General features: G+C 45.3%; 1 protein-coding gene across 12 annotated transcripts in view; it reads right to left on the bottom strand.

The window, feature by feature from the left end:
* Ralgps1 (Ral GEF with PH domain and SH3 binding motif 1) overlaps positions 1–17844 on the bottom strand; it is a 244625-nt gene that overhangs the window by 131452 nt on the left and 95329 nt on the right. For 9 of the 12 annotated variants that reach the window (XM_071600974.1, XM_071600975.1, XM_071600976.1 and 6 more), the window contains exons 6-7: positions 16183–16272; positions 13451–13543 (exon numbers count right to left, since the gene is read on the bottom strand). The exons of 1 other annotated variant lie outside the window; for it this stretch is intronic. In XM_071600974.1, coding sequence (XP_071457075.1) covers positions 13451–13543; positions 16183–16272 — 183 coding nt within the window. The remainder of the gene's footprint in view (positions 1–13450; positions 13544–16182; positions 16273–17844) is intronic. 2 more of the 12 variants (XM_027944102.2, XM_071600973.1) reach the window with 1 other exon arrangement.

Here is a 17844-nt window from a genome sequence, read left to right as displayed (position 1 = left end):
CAACGACCTGAACCAATACACCCACCATGACCATCAGACTGAAGTAGGCCAGTGTTCAAAAGCCTCATAATGCAGCAGAGAGAAGTAGAACTGTGACTGCCCAGCACCAGGGGAAGCAGTGCAGCTCCTAGGCTAGGACTGGTGTATCAGGGAGCCCAAGGCTGTTCTGAGCAGGCCCTGCCCAATTCCTCCATCCTCAGCAGCTGGAGCCACAGAGAGTGTAGCCATGGGATAGCCCACTGCACATGATGCAGAAAGCCTATGGACTTCACAGAGGAAAGGCAGAATAAGCTGCCTTTCAAGTACTAAAGAAATTAGAGTTTGAGAAGCAAGCTTTTTTCCTCCCACTGAGAAATTCAGGACACATCAGGGTGGGGACACGGCACAGATGCTAGGAAAAACGGCTGCCTAACTGGCTTGTTAATTTGAGGCTGTTATTCATTATAGTAAAAAATGGACAGGAAATAACACCACCCCATTTGCTGTTTCTAAAGCATATAATATACAACTCATCTGAGCTTTACACAGCTCTGAGACAAAGAGGGAGCCAAGACGATCGCTTCTGGTTCAGGTTCATAATCACAAGGATTGAGTGGCTTGTCCAAGAATTGTTAGGAAACTTGACTCAACAGAGAAGTGAGACATTTAAAAAAAAAAAAACAACAACAACATGGAAGTGAGTAAATAGAGACTAAAGACTCAGCAAATAATAAATGAATTTGGGCAAGGAAAGTGTCAAGGAGAACTGTGAAAGGAGGCAGCATTTAACATGAACAATCTGGATAAAAAGTTTGCCAAATGAACAACATATACCCAAAGCAGAACCACAAACCTAGTGTGAACTGCTCCCGGTGAAGTTCAGCAGGCCTCTCACCTCCCTTGTTCAGAAGGTCTTTTACTTATTTATTTATTTTATTAATGGAATCTAGAACCCCACTGACTTATTTGGCATCATCCATATTCATCCAATAGTCAGACAAACCTTGATTCTGTGCTCACACAAATGCAGCTGACACACACAGGCTTCCAGCATCCACACCACTGGTTCTCTGGTCCCAGCTGGATGACTGTCGTGTTCAGCTACCTACCAGCCTCCCCAGTACCCATACCCATAGCACCTCAGAGGAAGCAGGCCTGTCTTCTGTGTGTCCTCCTCCCACCATCCCACAGATGCATTCAGAAGGCCTAGATCTGGTTAGCCTCACTTATCTGCTCAAGTCAGTGCCTACCAATGAGATTCAGGGCAGCAATGATTTCTCAAGGAGCACTATATAGGTTGCTAGAATACCCACCAAAAAACTCAGACTTGAATATTTGCCATGAAGTGTATGAAAGCTGCCCAAGAATTTCCTCTAGTGAGATGAAGGCGTAAACCAGGAAAAGGAAGACATGGGATACAGGAGACACAGGACTCAGTCCAAGAGTGGTGAAGAGGTTCTGGGATGCTGGATGAGCAGCAGGCCTTAGGAGCAACTGGTCCCCATTGCAGCAGCCCTGGAGAAGACACCCTCAGGTTTTCTCTTGAAAACCTGATATGAGAGCACATTTGGGGGGAGGGGAAGATAAATAACAAATAAAATAAAAATAAGTAAAATATTTTTAAGATTGCATGTTTGTGTATATGTCTAGTAAGTAGATGGGAGATATGGTAAGATGATTTTTTTAAAAGGAAACTAGAATATCCAGGGAAATGAAAATATTTAAGAAAGGACATGTTATTCATAATTTATTACTTGAGTACACAGTGAAACATACTCACTCATTCCTAATCATTAAGACACTGAATATTCCTTTAACAAAATGAGTTAACTAGAGTTTTAACCACAGTGATGGAGATTGTTTTTAAAGAATGAAGGAAGGTGGCTTGGAGAACTAAACCAGCATCTATAAATCCTATGAAGAAGTCACCAGATACTGTCCAGAGCGCATGGCTCAAGAATTTGTAGCAAATGCACATGGGAGGGATGTACATTTTTGTGGCACAAACTACCAGAAGAAACCGCTAAATAACTGGAAGTGGCTGCCTCCGGGGAGCTGAGCGGGTGTGCAGAGAGCAGGGAGGGCTGGTTGTTTCACTGAGCCTTTCAGTACTGATGTTTAAAATTAATGCATGTATATTATGTTGATAAAAACTCGCTTAAGATTTAGGTTTTTCTTAAATATAGGATTTGTTGATTCAGAAGAAAACAGCATTTACTTACACGTGTTTTAAACTTTTATTGCAAGTAGAACCCACAAACTACAAACCTCATATGAATTGAGAGTCCTTTACATTTTAGAGTTTATGGGAAGCCTCAGGAAAGAACCATCAGAACTACATACAAGAAAATAAATTACTTGCTTGCCTAGAGTCAAACGGATACTAAAACCATTCATGTTCAGGAAGAGAGGCAGGGAAGTAAAATGAAGAAAAAGTTCACTGGATGTAATAGGCAACTTTCCTCCTAGTAAAGTTAGGAGTCTTGGGCACCCTGAGATCTTTGTCCATGTTTATTGCAATTTTAATTAATTGTGTGGTTACATTTATGATTTCCTCAGCAAGTGACAAGTCCCATGAGGCCAGTAAGTGTGCTGGTTACACTTGTTCCACTATCCTATGCATTTGGTGTGGCTCCTGATAAGGAGGAAGCACTGCTAAAATATTTTTTGAATGAAAAATCAATGAGGAAGATAATAATGATAACTTAGAAGTCTAATTCTTGGAAATTTCTTAGGTAAAAGAGGTAATAAGAGCCAAGATTATGGACTATTTAGAAACTATAATGAAAACACTATGTGGAGCTATGTGATAAGGCCAAAACTGTATCAACAGGAAAATTTCTGAGTTTTAAACTCTTTTATAATTAAGCAAGTAAGATGAACTAAACATTCAGCTCAAGTGCCTAGGAAAAGAGGAGGAAGATAGGAGAATCAGATTGAGAAAATCAGAAAACTGATCCTCTAGTATACATTTGTCAAAGCTAAACATTGAACCTAGAGAAATGATACCTAAAACCTAAGAGCTTATTTCATCAAATATTAATGAAACAGGTAACACATCTACAAAAAAGGCAGAAAGCAAAAACATACATGAGGATTGAAAAGGGGCTCTAACTACATATATGAAGTAAAAATTACAGGGTAAAAGTGAAGCCCCTACATATGGATTGTAAATCATTTTCATAGTTCCAAGTAGGCATTCCAAGGGATAAATGGGACTCATAATCCACAAGGTCAAAAGCCAGAAGATCACAAATCTTGGTGAAATACTTGCTTTTAGAAACACCCTCGTTGTGTGTGGTGCTTGTCATCTGACTATTCAGGAAACACACCCCATAGCCCTTTCTGGTAAAGTAGCTCAAATCTGGAAGTTATCCATAGAAGGGGAAGATGTTCCTCCAAATTTGCTTTATGAGAACACAGTATCTTGTTCCTTTGCCTTGAGAGAATAACATTTCTTGACACACAGAAATATTTTTCAGCAAAGAGCCTATTGACCCAAATATGCTAAAATGGGCTCAGAATTCTTTTTCAATTCCAGCGTCTACTGTGGGGATGGAAAGAATTTTTAGTGCTGTCAATAATCTATGGACCGATGGACTCAGCAGACTAAGTATGGAATCTACAGGGGATGAAACTGGAACATTTTTTAAAGACCTTTTTTTTTTAAACCTCTTCAAATACATGAATTTTAGGGAAGAAAAAAAAAAAAAAGGTACAAACTGGGCATGATGGCACATGCCTGTAATCTCAGCAGCTCAGGAGGCTGAGCAGGAGGATCACGAGTTCAAAGCCAGCCTCAGCAAAAGTGAGGCACTAAGCAACTCTGTGAAACCCTGTCTCTAAATAAAATACAAAATAGGGCTGGGGTGAATTCAATCCCTGGTATTCCCCACAAAAAAAGCAAAAATATAAAGCTACAAAGTCCCATATCTGATTAAACTATTAGATGCAACAGTAGTCTATTGTACATAAGAGAAAATTATAACTTTAGAATTTGGTGTTATCCTGGCTGCTTATATTTGTCTTTGCCTAGGCCATTTTAAACCCTGTATAGACATATATTAACTTGCATAAAATACAATAATGTAAATGGTTCCATTTTAAAAATTATTGTAGCAGTTCTTGTTTTTAATTTTTTTTTTTTTTAGTTGTAGATGAACATACAGTATCTTTATTTATTTTTTGGTGGTGTTGAGCATCGAACCCAGTGCCTCACACATGCGAGGCAAGTGATGTACTACTGAGCTACAGCCCCAACCCATTATTGTAGCATTTCTTACTTGAATATAAAAGTATGATAGTCTGGGTTCTCTTTTGATATATTTGCAAATATCTTATTAATTCTCTAACTAATAACATAAATAAAATCTTTGACAGATATTCATTTTGTATTGTATGAATCATGATTTTACCTTTTAAAAGCTTATCCTTGAACAGTTTCATGTACACTGATATACACATGTACCAATTACATGCACATATACCCACATACATAATGTATAATCTCATGGGACAATTTTCATCATATATTCCCAATAATTTTTGTTAATTGTTAAAAATTCCACATAGCAATCCCAGGAGATATTCCAATAAGACCTGACAGTACAGCTGGGAGGGTGAGACTGATCCCCTAGTATATATTTGTCAAGGTCCCATTGGGGGTCTAGAGCTGGTGGGTGGAGAGTTGGGCACCAAATCTGCATTACATCTGTTCAATCTGGCTGGATGATGAAAAGGGCAAGCTAAGGCAAGGAAGGGCCAGAACACTAGCAGAGGGCTCTAGAGATTGGGAACTGTCTCCGTCATGGGAAAGGGGGACTCTAGGAAGAGGGAGTGCTGAAAATGAGTCTTGAAGGATTTTGATAAGCATGAATAGGGCTGAAGAAGGGCTAGAGGCTGGAGAAGGCCGGAGAAGAAGCCTGGGGGTAAGAGCCCGCCATGCAGGAAGGGAAACAGCAGTTTGACTAAAATGTAGCCGAGGGTTGCTATGTTGCTGTGTTGCTGTGCATGAGAATGGAAAGGTAGGGGAGGGATGGAAACTTGCCTTTTGGCAAAATCTGGCATTGACCCAGCCATGTAGTGCCCAGTCACGTGACCACTATGTTGACTGCTTATTCTACTTTTCCAGATATTTCAGCTCAACTTGCAAACAGCATGCCAATCACAAGCTGAGAAGCATGAACAGTGAATACTAATCAAAGGGGAAGAATGAGTTGATTGTGGCCATGTTTTAACAGGAAATTCCTCTGGCCAACTCTTGCGTCTCTTGCGCACATGACTGGGGGCTCTGAATTGCTGTTGCTGGTGGGAGCAGATGCTCAGTTGGCCACAACTGAAAGGTTTATGGTTTGTTTTTTAGGATCAGGAAGTAGGTGTGAAGTAGGTATGAAACCTTTTTGGCATTTTCTGCCTTTCCCAAAATGCCTCTCTTATGCTTGGAGCTCAGTAAGACACTCAGTACTCATGAACTTTCACCAAGTGCCACATGCACAGATCACCCATCAGGACATAACCAACCGTCTCCTGTTCAAATTCAATATCTTCCCTTTGCTCACTAAAATATGGGGTTACAGTACAAATGATATGGTTAAAAACTGGCTAATAAAATCATCATCAAAATGCTGGAGGTGGGAAAATGAAATCTGAAATGGAAGACTGAAGAGAGAGATTGGTGTCAGGTGGTCGTACTGGAGCACCCTGCTTTGGGGGATCAGGAGGCATGGGGCACCTCTGATTAGCAAGATGGGAGTAGCAGGGCAGGTGAGGAGAACACTAACACCTCTCTTACCTCTCTTTAACCATGGTGTGAAAGCTCCAGCGCTCTTTTAGGGTGATCACTCAAATAGAGTTGTGAGGGTGAATTAGAGAGTAAGACCAGAAACAAACGGCCCAGAGCTGAAGATGATAGTTCAGGTCACAGATAAAAGGGCCTGTCTCACAGTCCATTTGAGAAAAGTCAAGAAGAGCTGAAAATTATAGGAGCAATAATAACATCAGCTAATACTCATCTCGCCCTTACTATGTACCAGGCATGGTTCTAAATGGTTTTTTTATATATCATAAGAGGCAGGCCCAGGGCTGGACCCAGGCGTCTGATGTTAAGAGCTCACATGCTCAAATTCCAGGCCCTTCTTTGCTTCCTCGTGGCTACACCAGTGCAGATCCTGTGTGTTCAGACCCCACAGCCTCATGAGGTACAAGCTGGGGTGACAATTTCTCCTAAGTCACTCTTCCCACTGATTCTCCTTAGCGCTCCCCTGGGCTGTACCTCGTGTCTAATGGGTGGCATCTGATGGTTCTCTGATTGCTGTGGGCAGCTTCATTTCAACCCTATTGAACGTGTGGGGCCTGAAACCAGGACTCTCCCCATTGAGTAGGCATTAAATCCTAGGCCCTAGCTGCAAAGGCCTGTCCACAGAGGCTCCTCTTAGCTCTGCTCACTGTTCCAACTCTGAGAGCATTCTTTATTTTTAGCACATGGTGACTTTTCTTTCTTAGCTTTTACTGTAGCTTTGCTTGTTGGTTTTTAATGGCTTGTACTGTAGCTTTGCTTTTTGGTTTTTAAACTTGGTTATATTTTTTTCAGTGTTTATAGTGTCCATGTGCTGGGACAAAGATAGGGAATGAAGGGCTTGTTCCTTATCAGCTCTGTCTACCGTTCCAAAATATAGTCTGAGAAGAGTGTGTTCTGGCACTCTATCACGTTCCTGGAAGCCAGAGTTCGATTTCAGACATGCCAAGTGTGAGGTGTCAAAGAAACATGCAAGCAGAGGGTGTGGGGGAGCAAGAGCTGGAGTGTGGATCTTGGGCTCAGGAGAGAGGCTGGAGCTAGGACCACAGAGCCAGCCACCATGAGGGCAGACAGGTGGCATCTGAAGCTCCCTGTCGGGAGCTGCCCTGGATGCAGACACCTTTAAGTCCTGATGTACAGGGTTCTGACCAATTATTGCCTTCAGTCTGGCACAGCAGTGCCAGGTCATAGTAACTTGGCTGCTACCCCAGCTTGGATAATGAGGCGTGGCTCCAGGTGTAGGCATCACCCACAGGGGTTGAGTTACATTCACCTGTTCTCTTGTAATCCTACCCCTTTGCCCTTTTTGGGATAGAAGGTTTCATGGAACCTCCCCTTGTATGTCCCCTATATGAGAATAAAGAATTCCAGCGGCGCTCTCTCTTTCCACAGATCCTGAAGGTTAGAGAGCAGTCACGGATTATTGAAAAGGTACTTCTCTGTGTTTGTGAGCTTTCTTTGTTGTTTTCTTAAGTTGTTGGAATAGTCAGATTTTGTGAACCCAGCATAGACTGCCATCTATCCCCACACTGGTGAGCTCACCATGGGAAGGGAAATGGAGTGGGGAAGGGAGACTGAGGTCAGGGCCTTGCTGAACTTTCACATCCATGAGCACAGGAGGAGCAGCTATCAGAACAGCAGAAGACAATTAAGCTGAGGCAGAGGGACTTCCCAGGAAGAAGGAAAAGACCACTGTCCAGCCCTGTGGCAATGTCAAGGCAGATGAGAGTCAATCGTCAGCAGAGTGATGATGCGGAACCTCTGAGAAGCAGTCCCCATGGGGGTCCTAAGGAATACCTGCAGGCTGCTAACAATGGCTTCCTCTGCCTGCTGTCTCCTCATCTCCACACCTGGCTCTGCCCGCACCCTAGGTCAATGCTCAGAGATGCCCATAACTCAGTCTTCCCACTTCAGCTGTGTCAGAGAGCAGCTGCCAGGTGCTGCCACCCACACAGAGAGCAGAGGCACCTCCTGAATGAAAGATGCTGAGATCCAAAAAAGTGTGAATGCCTGCCCAGGATAATTTCATGTGCCCTGCATTCTATTGGTGGAAGGAACTACCCTCTGACCTGTAGTGCTCCAGGATGCTGAGAGTGAGCCTTGCTCCCAAGATGTTCCCCTCCTAGGCCACCACCCAAGACCAGGCCTCTTGACCATCAGTGCTGATTTCTTCCATGTCAAGGACTTTTTTTTCAATTTTCACTTTGCTGTTGCAAATGAGTCGAACTCTCTGGGGCAACTCAGTAGGAAACAGTGAATCACTCTGCACACAAGCACAAGCAGCCACAGCAGGTGTTTACATGTGTGCACAGTGTGTGTGGCCCATGGAACACGTGGCTAAGACTACCCACATGCCAGGAATTCTCTGCCCACTGGTCACTCAGAAATAAGTGGTCACTGGCCAGCTGCTCATCCAGGTATAGGAACTGCCCCTCCTTCCTTTCGTCTCCTCATCTCAATGTCTCCACCATGGCACCTCCTGGAACCTTCTCCTTAGAACGCATCCTGCACCAGTCTATTTCTTTCTGCACCTACTACTGCTCCTGTCCCGGTCAAGGTTACCTGGTTCCTGGACTAAGCTCTCACCTCCAGACAAGGCCTCTGGTTTTCACTCCTAGTCCCCTACCTCCCAATCTATCTTCCACGAAGTAGCAACAGTGATTAAAAACAAAAACCTAGAGCCACTGTAAAACCAGCTCATGGCTGTCTGCTTAAAGCCCTTGGTGCCCTTGAAACAGAATCTGACTCCTCCAGGGCTACCAGCCCCACACGCCAGCCTCCTCCTGGCACAGTGAGACACAGGAACACTGGCCTGCAGGTTCCTCTGTCACTCCAAGCTCATTCCCATGGTGGGCCTCTGCACCGGCTGCCCTTCTGCCTGGAAGGCTCACTCCCTCATCCTGTTATGGTTGCTTCCTTTTTACCCTTCGGGCCTTGAGGTATGGGATCTCACCTCAGAGAGGCCTCCCCTGAATGCCCATGCTAAAGCTGACATCCAGTCCTTCTCCATCATGCCATCCTGTTTAGTCTCATACCAACACTTACCTTTTTTTCTCCTCCAGTGCTGGGGATGGAACCCAGGTCCCCATGCATGTTAGGCAAGGGCCCAACCACTGAGCTACACCCCCTCCCCATTTAGTCTCTGCATTGCTTTTATTCCTGTCTCATCGTTCCTTGTTCACTACCTTCACACATTCAACCAACACCTATTGATCACTTCTTGTGCCAGCTGGACTAGACATGTGTTTATTCTCCCTGAATTATGTAAAAGCCCATGAGGGTAAGGCCTTGGCCATAGGCTCAGGGCCTGGCATGGAGGCAGCATTTGATAAATATTTAATTTGCAGAATGAAAAACAGTCAATAGGTGATGTGTACTCAGGAAATCAGAACTTGCTTAGACTTCATGGCTTTGAGGCAGCCAATATTCCAAAGCAGCTCCAGTGCTTGGATATACCATTCCCTGCCTGCATTTTTCCAGGCTAGCTATGACTCCCTTCCTGTTTGTATATCCGTCATGCATTTATTAGGTCCTACTGCTTACAGATCTATGCTCAGTGTCAGTCTCTGTCCTGTCTAGCTCGCCCAGCTGTTGGCACTCAGAGGCCAGCCATGGACAGGCCAATAGGCTGCCTTTTCTTAGATGATGACCAACTGACTCCTCACTAGAGGCCATTCAAGAAGCAGCAAAGTGCCAGGCCACCTCTCACACCTGTAACCACCTTCCATCCAGGTCCCCCAGATGCTTAGGATTTCAATGCAACTCCCAGGGACAGCACTCAGAAAGCTCAAGGTGCCAGGCTCTTTTCTCCAGTGCTACTTCCCAAGCAGTGTGTGGGACTGCTTATCCCTACCAGTGCCCAACCTGACTGCCTTACACTTCCCACCATCACAAGCCACTCCCACAGGGGACATGCAGGCTGTGGGGTCTAGCAGGGCTATATCCCATAGAGTTGGCATTCATTAGCTCTGGGATCTTCAACAGATCACTCCATCTCTGGGAACTCGTTTTCCTCCTTGGTAAAATGAGGACTATAAAAGCACTGGCCTTTTGGGTTGTTATAGCTCGTCCCTCCAGAGCTTCCTGCTCCTCCCTGATCTGCAGGCCCCTGAGGTCTTACCAGTCCCAGTTCAAGGGACAAGGTAAGAAAGGAAACAGCTCTTTGGAGGGGGTGAGGGGACATATAGTTAAAACAACACATGTAGGCAGAAAAAAAGAAAAAATCAGAGATCATCACAAGAGAAAAATCAGACATCATCACAGAAGACTGCAGTCAAGGGAGGAGGCAGGCTTTAGACAGAACCATGGAGCAGACAGACACATGCTCCACCTGGATGCTGTCACATGCCAGTACACCAGAGTACAGACCAGGGAGCTGTCCACTTCACTGGGCTGGGGACAATTTGAATGAGAGGGGTAAGATGAGTTTGGTCTCTTGTTTCCCAAATGTTCTGTGTCAAATGCTATCCTTGGATTAACAGGACAGGTGGATGGAAGAGGGGAGTCAACCTAAAAAAAGGCTACAGTGAATGACATAAAAACCCTCAGGCTGTAATATATACAGTCTGCCTTGCCTCTCCCTTCTCCCTGACCCCAGACTTTCCAGTTACCACTCTTATTTCCTAGAATGCTGCATCCTCCCACCTTCTGCCCTGGTTAAGCGGCCTCTGTAACTAGGGAAGCAGCCCAGCTCCCTGTCCTTGGGAAACAATGGGAAGATTTCTCAGAAAAAGTCAGGATGTGTTGTCCTGACTTCCCTGTTCCTTGGTGAAGGTAACCTCAGATCCCAGGCATCTCCCTGGTTCTGCCAGCTAAATCCAGAGGTGACAGAATCAACAGTCAATCCCAGGGGAGTAAACAGCAACAGAAGCCATAGCTTGGATAAACCAAGGAGTAACTTGATAAACCAAGAAAGCACTAGATAAGGAAGGCTTCAAGGTCTGCCTGCAGCTCTCCAGCTGCATGTCCCCCCTGACCCCACTAGCCCTCCTCTGACTTCCCTTTCTGCTGCAATGCAGTAGCCAGATACCAGCAAGCAGCAGCCACAGCAAAGACAGAAGCCTGATGGCCCGGGGAGTGCTGACAGTCCACTCATCTCCAAAGTTCCTAATACAGGATTTCTGACAGAGGAGAAAATTTTTTAAATTAAAAATTTAAAGGGTTGGGATCGTGGCTCGGCGGTAGAGCACTCACCTAGCATGTGTGAAGCCCTGGGTTCGATCCTCAGCATCATATAAAAATAAATAAATAAAATAAAGATATTGTGTCCAACTACAGCTAAAAAATAAATATTTTTTAAAACATTTTTAAAAGTTCCTACTCTTAGGGGCTGAGGCTATGGCACTTGCCGGCACGTGTGAGGCACTGGGTTCGATTCTCAGTACCACATATAAGTAAATAAAATAAAAGTTTATATATATATATATGTATATATATATATATATATATATATATATATATATATATACATATATATATATATATACACATACATAAAGTTCCTGCTTTTATTTAGAGTGACAGGTGACAGGTTGGAATTGTGCTTGCTCAGATCAGTGGATTTTAGTGGTTGTGTGCAAGGACTCTGGAACCAGACTGCAAAGCTTTGATCCCAGCTCTGCCACTTGGTTGTGGGGCTCTGAAGAAATTGCTCCACCTCACTGTGCTTCTATTTCCTCCTTGTGAATGAGAATAAAGCTGTACCTGTCTCCACGGGTAGCTGTTGAGAATAAAGGAGTTAAAATAAGTTAGAGCATGTAGGGCAGTGGCTGCCACGTGTTTTTATTCTGCCAAATCTGTGAGGAAGAGTGGCTGGCCCATGAGGCCTGGAGGGGAGCCAGGTGAAGGGCCCTGCTTCAGGGGGTCCTGGGTGGGTATTACATTCTAGGACTCTGAAGGAACAATGGGAGGTCTATTTTCATTGCCTCAAAGACCCATCAACGGCTGTGAAGATGCAGCCGCCCTGAGCAGTGCTCGTCAGGCTAAACAGAGCAGCCCTAGGCATCCTTCTGACCTGATGCTGCCCCACAGTCCTGGCAGTAGACACCCTTTGGAGAATATGATCCACAGCTTCATTGATGGGTCCTGCCTGTCCCTGAGTAGGTCATATCTTTGTGCAGGGACTTTAGCCAGCCCTGGTCACTGGTGCTGATTCACTCACTCTGCCCTCACTGACTAGTTTGTAGGGGTCCCATTTACAGTATTGCTGACAGTTGGGACTCTCTACACATGAGCAGATTCAAAACTCAGCCCTCTGGGTCCTTGCATAGCCCTTAGGAGTCCAAGAAACAATAACAGTAAGTGTAGAAGATGACATACTTTGAAGAAGAATCTTGAAGCAACTTTAAAAAAAAAAAGCCTCACTGCTCAGATGTACTTGGAGTCACAGGGTCGGCAGCTGCTGCAGAGAACAGTGGCTTCCAAACTTGCTTTTGACCTCCAAAGCCATTTCTCAGTTGCAATTCATCCAGGAGCCCAATACATAAAAAACACAAACAGGGCTCTAGTGGAAACAGCACCCGAGCTGCCTGCTTGGCACCCTTTCTCCTCCCCCTGAGCCCCTGATGGCACTCATGGCAATTCTGAGGACCCCTAGGGCTCCACAAAGCACTGACAGAAAACCACTAACCTAAACCAAGTTTCCCAAGTAGAGATGGGAAAAAGAGCCCACAGGAGCCAGGCCTCGAATGGTGCCTGAACACAGACCTCGTTTTTAGACTCGAGGCTAATGCTTTTTGCCCTACTCTGCTAGGACTAGATCTATGGAAAGCTGAAATTTAAAGAAACAAGGCTTATTTCTGGTCACCTCCAACATAATCCTTAAGTATTTTAAAGGCCCCTAAACCAGCCAAGTAGGAAACAGAGCCTAGCCCCATAGATTGGCAGAAGGAAGGTCGGAAATGAGTTGTAGAAGCACATCTGACAATTCCATACAGTTTCCATCAGTTCTGTGGGACATAAACAGGTCTTGAAAGGCTTGGGCTTTGTGGCTGCGAGAGACCTGGACCAGGAGGGCCAGGAGGTGAATGCTAATGAGCTATGGAAATAGCAATTACTTCCCCCATGTCAGGCACTGTGCCAAGCAAAGGAGAATAAAGAGGACTGAGATATTTTTAAAGTATTTTTACAGCAGAAAAACTTTCCTACAGACTCAATTATATAACTATCAGACTCCACCTCTGAGCTGAAATTATCCATGGCCTCAGAGATGAAAAAAAAAACGGCAAGCAAAAAGTCATTTTTTCCTACATGAGGGTCACAGGTTCCTCCCGAGAAACTCTGAGCTATATGGCCAGTGACCCAGGGCAGCTGCAAACCATCAGTCCAAAGAGCTTCCCAAGGGCAGTGTGGAGTCTGCCAGAGACAAATACCGGCCAAGTGGAGGGCAAGAGTCACATGCTGACCCCCGGCCATCATAGAATAGCGCCCAGGAAGAGCCATTTTAGGGGCTGCCAGCCCCAACCACATCAGCATGGTCACCACTACTCCCTTGGACCAAAATGGGGCTGGGGTCATTGAGCCACGAGGATGCCCAGAGGATGTTCCATGCATTCACAATAACTCTGTCCTTGGCAAAGTGCAGATGGACAGAGAAAGCCAGGGGCTTAAGCAACACAGATCTTCACTAACAAAACGACAGCTGAAATCAAAGGGATAGACTTAGGGAGATTAACTTACAGCCCAGGTTTTTGTCAGCCTGAAGATGGGAGCGCTTTGTAATGCTGACACCACAGACATGAGAGAATGAAGGTTGTTGAGTTCTAGAAGTTTCTGGGGGGGAAAAAGATATGGAATACATTATTTTGCTGCTATAAACAACAGAACAAGAACATGCCAAGTGTTACCAAATGTTGTCATATTCATGAAATTCAATTACACTTAAAAATATCTCATGTAGAAAATATAGTTCTAGGAAGTTCATAGGAACCATATGCTTTTGCTCTCAAATTGTCAAAAGGTGAGTCTGCATCTAAAAGGCTTGCAAAATTTCATAAGCTGACTCGTCTGGTTGCTGGACAGAAATGTGGCTCAGGATAAGATTTGATAATCCCTTTATGGTCTATTTTTAGATGAATCTGTCCCAACAGGCTTCTGTAAGCTAAAATCCTGGCCGTGCCAACAGTATCAGCGGTTCTTCTGCCATTACCTTAACGCCCGGATGAGAAATGGCTGAGGGAAGATGTTAGCCATCTGCGTAATCCCTCTCAGCTGGGAAGGCAAGCTATTCACCATGCTCCCTTGAACCAGACCCCAAATTAGTGAGAACATTTGGAGTCAATTCAGACTCAGACAAGTTCCTTACCAGGAAGGGCAACAGAAGGAGACATAGTAGAGAGTAAATGCAGAAAAATGTAAAGGCTCTGTTCTTGGTTTTATGCTGAGGGATACGGCTCACATGACAAGGTTCCACTTTTCATTCTTGGGAGACAGTGAAGCCTGGGCTAGCGAGTAGGTTCTATGGGACCCGCAGGCCTGGTTCCAATCCCAGCTCCCACTCTGCATTTCCTTCGACAAGTTACCCAATCCTCTGCACCTTGATGTCCTCACAGGTAACATGGGGAAGGTGATAAAGGCACTTGTGCTGCATGAGATGGTGCAGCCTGGGCTGGGTGGTGTGAGGTGGTCTCAGTCTTTTCTATCTGGAAGACTCATCTTCCCTTTGCTCATTCCTCGTCTTGGGTAATTCCTGGCTCAGATACCACTTCCTCTAATATGGTTTTCCAGACCAGATTCCCAAATTTATGGTGGTGGGAACTCCATCTGTGTTCCCACACTCTTTGTATTCTTCACATTCTAGATTGTACTTGCTTTTTATTTGCCTCTCTCTCACCCTGAACAGTGTGTCCCCTGAGATATCATGTCCCTGTACCTAGTTCAGCACCCAGCACATAACAGGTAAAATGAATAAATAAACGAAAAGCCCTTGTATCTGGGCCTCATAGCTCTATTCTTACTTGGAAAGTTTTCTCTGACCACACAGATTAATACTTCAGTTCACACATCTTGTAACAATTTCTAGTTGTTTCCTGTGTGAGAACAGATTCCCCGAGTGAACTGAACTGCATTCTAGTATCTGAATTGCCATGCCTATCACTGAATTTCCTCTCAGTGCCAAAGGCATCTGGGAGTTTATCTAACCTACCTCTTCTAATTTATAGATGAGAAAACCAAGGCCCAAAGAAGGGAAGGGGCTTGCCCAAGGACATACCCAGCATGTGGGGCCAGCATGACAATCTACAGTAAGGAAAAGGGTGGAGGTTAATGACAGATCATCTGGGACTCCTTAGACGGGGGCCATAAACTCATTTCCAAACTGTAAGCCCCAGGAGGGATTAGAACTACAGCCAGATATCTTTTCTTCTGCCCATCATAGCACTGACTGACAGCAATAAGTATTATTAAACCCAGTGACAGTCCCAAGTACTTCAGGAGAATGAATGGGACATTTGGTGACCATTGCTCCCAACATCTTTATAGACTGATGCACTTAACCTTCCCCTGAAGGGCGGCAGGGCTGCTCCCCCGAAGGCAGAGATATGGCTTTTATTCCTACTCTGCTGCTGACTCTCTGTGGGGCCTGGGCATGGACATTGCTCTCCAAGTCTTCTTCCTCTGCAAATTGGGTGGTACTAATGTGAGCCCTGAATGCAATCAGCTGAATGCAGCTCTTTGCGGCCTGTTCAGGAGGGCCTGGGTGGGAAGAGGACACACGCATGCACAGAGCAAGGGGTGAGCCCACTGCAGCAGGCACAGGACAGGGAGCTGGGCGTGCGGAGACACTCCTGGCCTGAGAGCAGCCTGGGAAAGCACCAGGATGGCCCAGCTGGGGCTGGAACAGATGGAGGAAGAAGAGGGGAAGTCGGGGCCAGATGAGCAGGCAGGGTGGACTACACCAAGCGGGGCACTGGAGGTGGAAATGAAGGGCACAGGGTCATCTTGCCCAGGCCTGAGCTCAGGATGGAGTGGAGCAGACTCTGCTGACTAGTGACATAACTGTGCAGGATGTGAGTAGATCACAGGCACTGATGCTACCTAAAATCATTCAGACCCAGCAATTCCAAATCCGATGGAAGAATGAACAGAGTCCAGAGGGCACCACAGGACCTTGGGAAAAGAGTGCAAGCCCAGTAAGGAGAATGGCTGGCTGCCAACATCATGAGATGGAGAAGCATGCTGCTGATGCACATGCAGGTACCAGGGCATAGGCAGCAGGGTGGATCTCAGAGGTGGCTCTACCTGGGGAACTCAGGCCATAGTCCCCACCCACCATTTCAACCCTGTCCTGCAGGCCCACAGAAAAGCACTTCCCAAATACAGTTGGACAGACAGACACATGGTCAGCCTGTGTGCACATTTTTGAGACAAAAACAAGGAGGGGGGAGGGAGAAAATAATAATAAAACAGCTTACCTTGGCTATTTTCACAAAATGGCTGAGGATTTCTGCTCTTATTTTTAAAGTCTGTGCTGTTAGAATTTCTCGAACAACCCAAAAACTGACCTGTAGAATCAAATACACACACACACACACACACACACACAACCAGAGAAGTTGTTAAATGCCAGACACCCATCACCCTTGCCCACTACTGCTGTGAGATATCCATGAGACTGGGAAGCTGGGAGAGCATGGCCCAGGGTCATATGAGGTGAAGGGCTCCTTGTGGCACCCGATCCTGGATGGGACCCATGTTCTCAGCACCCACTCTCCGCACATACAGCAGTGCTGGGAGAAGCAGGCATGTCTGTGTACACCCAGGGGAGTACTGGCCTCCATGACATACCAGTGTCTCTGCAGGTGCTGCAGGGAACTGAGAAATGAATTGGGCTGGACACCTGCTTAGAAGGATCTGATGCAGGATGACCATGGATGATGGGAGGACAGTTGGACAGACAGACACATGGTCAGCCTGTGTGCACTGACAGTACATCCACTAGGTAGGCCCAAGACAAGGAGGATTCACTGAAAATGTGTGCAACTGCCACAAACTTAATTTTCTAAGAAAGGTTGTCCAAGAATAAATGATACAAAAAGTCTTTCCAAATTCTGAGCAGTGCAGGTTGCAGCTATGACTTCCTGGAGACAGCCTGTGCCTAAAGGGCATGCCAGAAGCTGTGGTTCAGAACCTCATTCATGCTTGACCTCTCACATCGAGCCACAGCCCCAAATCCCTGGGTCTGGTGGGAACAAGAAAGTCATCTATCAGTGTAGGGCTGACTCACAGTACCTCAAGGAAACAGAGGAAAGGGTCAGCCAAGGAATGCTGGGAACTGGCTGGCCTTCTGGCTTGTGTTTCAGGGTGTTTCACTATCGCACAACGTGTGATGCGAAACACGAACACCCAGAGTGCTAAGAAAGGTGGGCCAAAGGATGGGGGGCGAATGGCATGAGAAGGAAGGCAAGGAGTCTGAAACCCTCCATTTTTAAAAAATATTTTTTAGTTATCGATGGACCTTTATTTATTTATATGCGGTGCTGAGAATCGAACCCATTGCCTCACACATGTAGGCAAGCATTCCACCACTGGGCTACAAACCCAGCCCTGAAACCCTCCATTTTATAAGGAAAAAAAAAAAATGAAGGATGACCCAGAGTTAACAAAGCAAGCCCACTGCTGCGATACAGTACAGTCTTGTAACAGAAATACTGTTACTTTTCCAAAAGAAAACAAGGAAAGAAAAACCCAGAATCACCAATTTGCCTTTTATATTAAGCAGGAGTATTATAGAAATGTTTTCTTGGTGTAACGATCTGTGGTTGCCTCCAGGACACGCCTGGGTTTCCATAGAATCATTTTTTCCATGGATTTGTCAAAATTAAGTTCAGATTCAAATGTTTACTAGCCAGTTATGGAAGAAAGTGTTTCTGGATAGCAAGCACTCAGCCCATAACCTTGTATGTGACTATGTATGCTCTTCTATGCCACATAATCTCAAGTGCGATACTTTATATGTATAATTTAATATAGATTCCTACATGCCAAAACGCCACACATTTTTCTAGCCTAATTATGGGAGGTGGCAGAGCTGACTTTGGATCTGCAGCACATAGTTTGCAGGGGAAGATCCAGGT

The sequence above is a fragment of the Marmota flaviventris genome, chromosome 13, assembly GCF_047511675.1.
Source record: "Marmota flaviventris isolate mMarFla1 chromosome 13, mMarFla1.hap1, whole genome shotgun sequence".
Classification (NCBI taxonomy): domain Eukaryota; kingdom Metazoa; phylum Chordata; class Mammalia; order Rodentia; family Sciuridae; genus Marmota; species Marmota flaviventris.
This window is presented reverse-complemented; position numbering and strand designations above follow the sequence as displayed.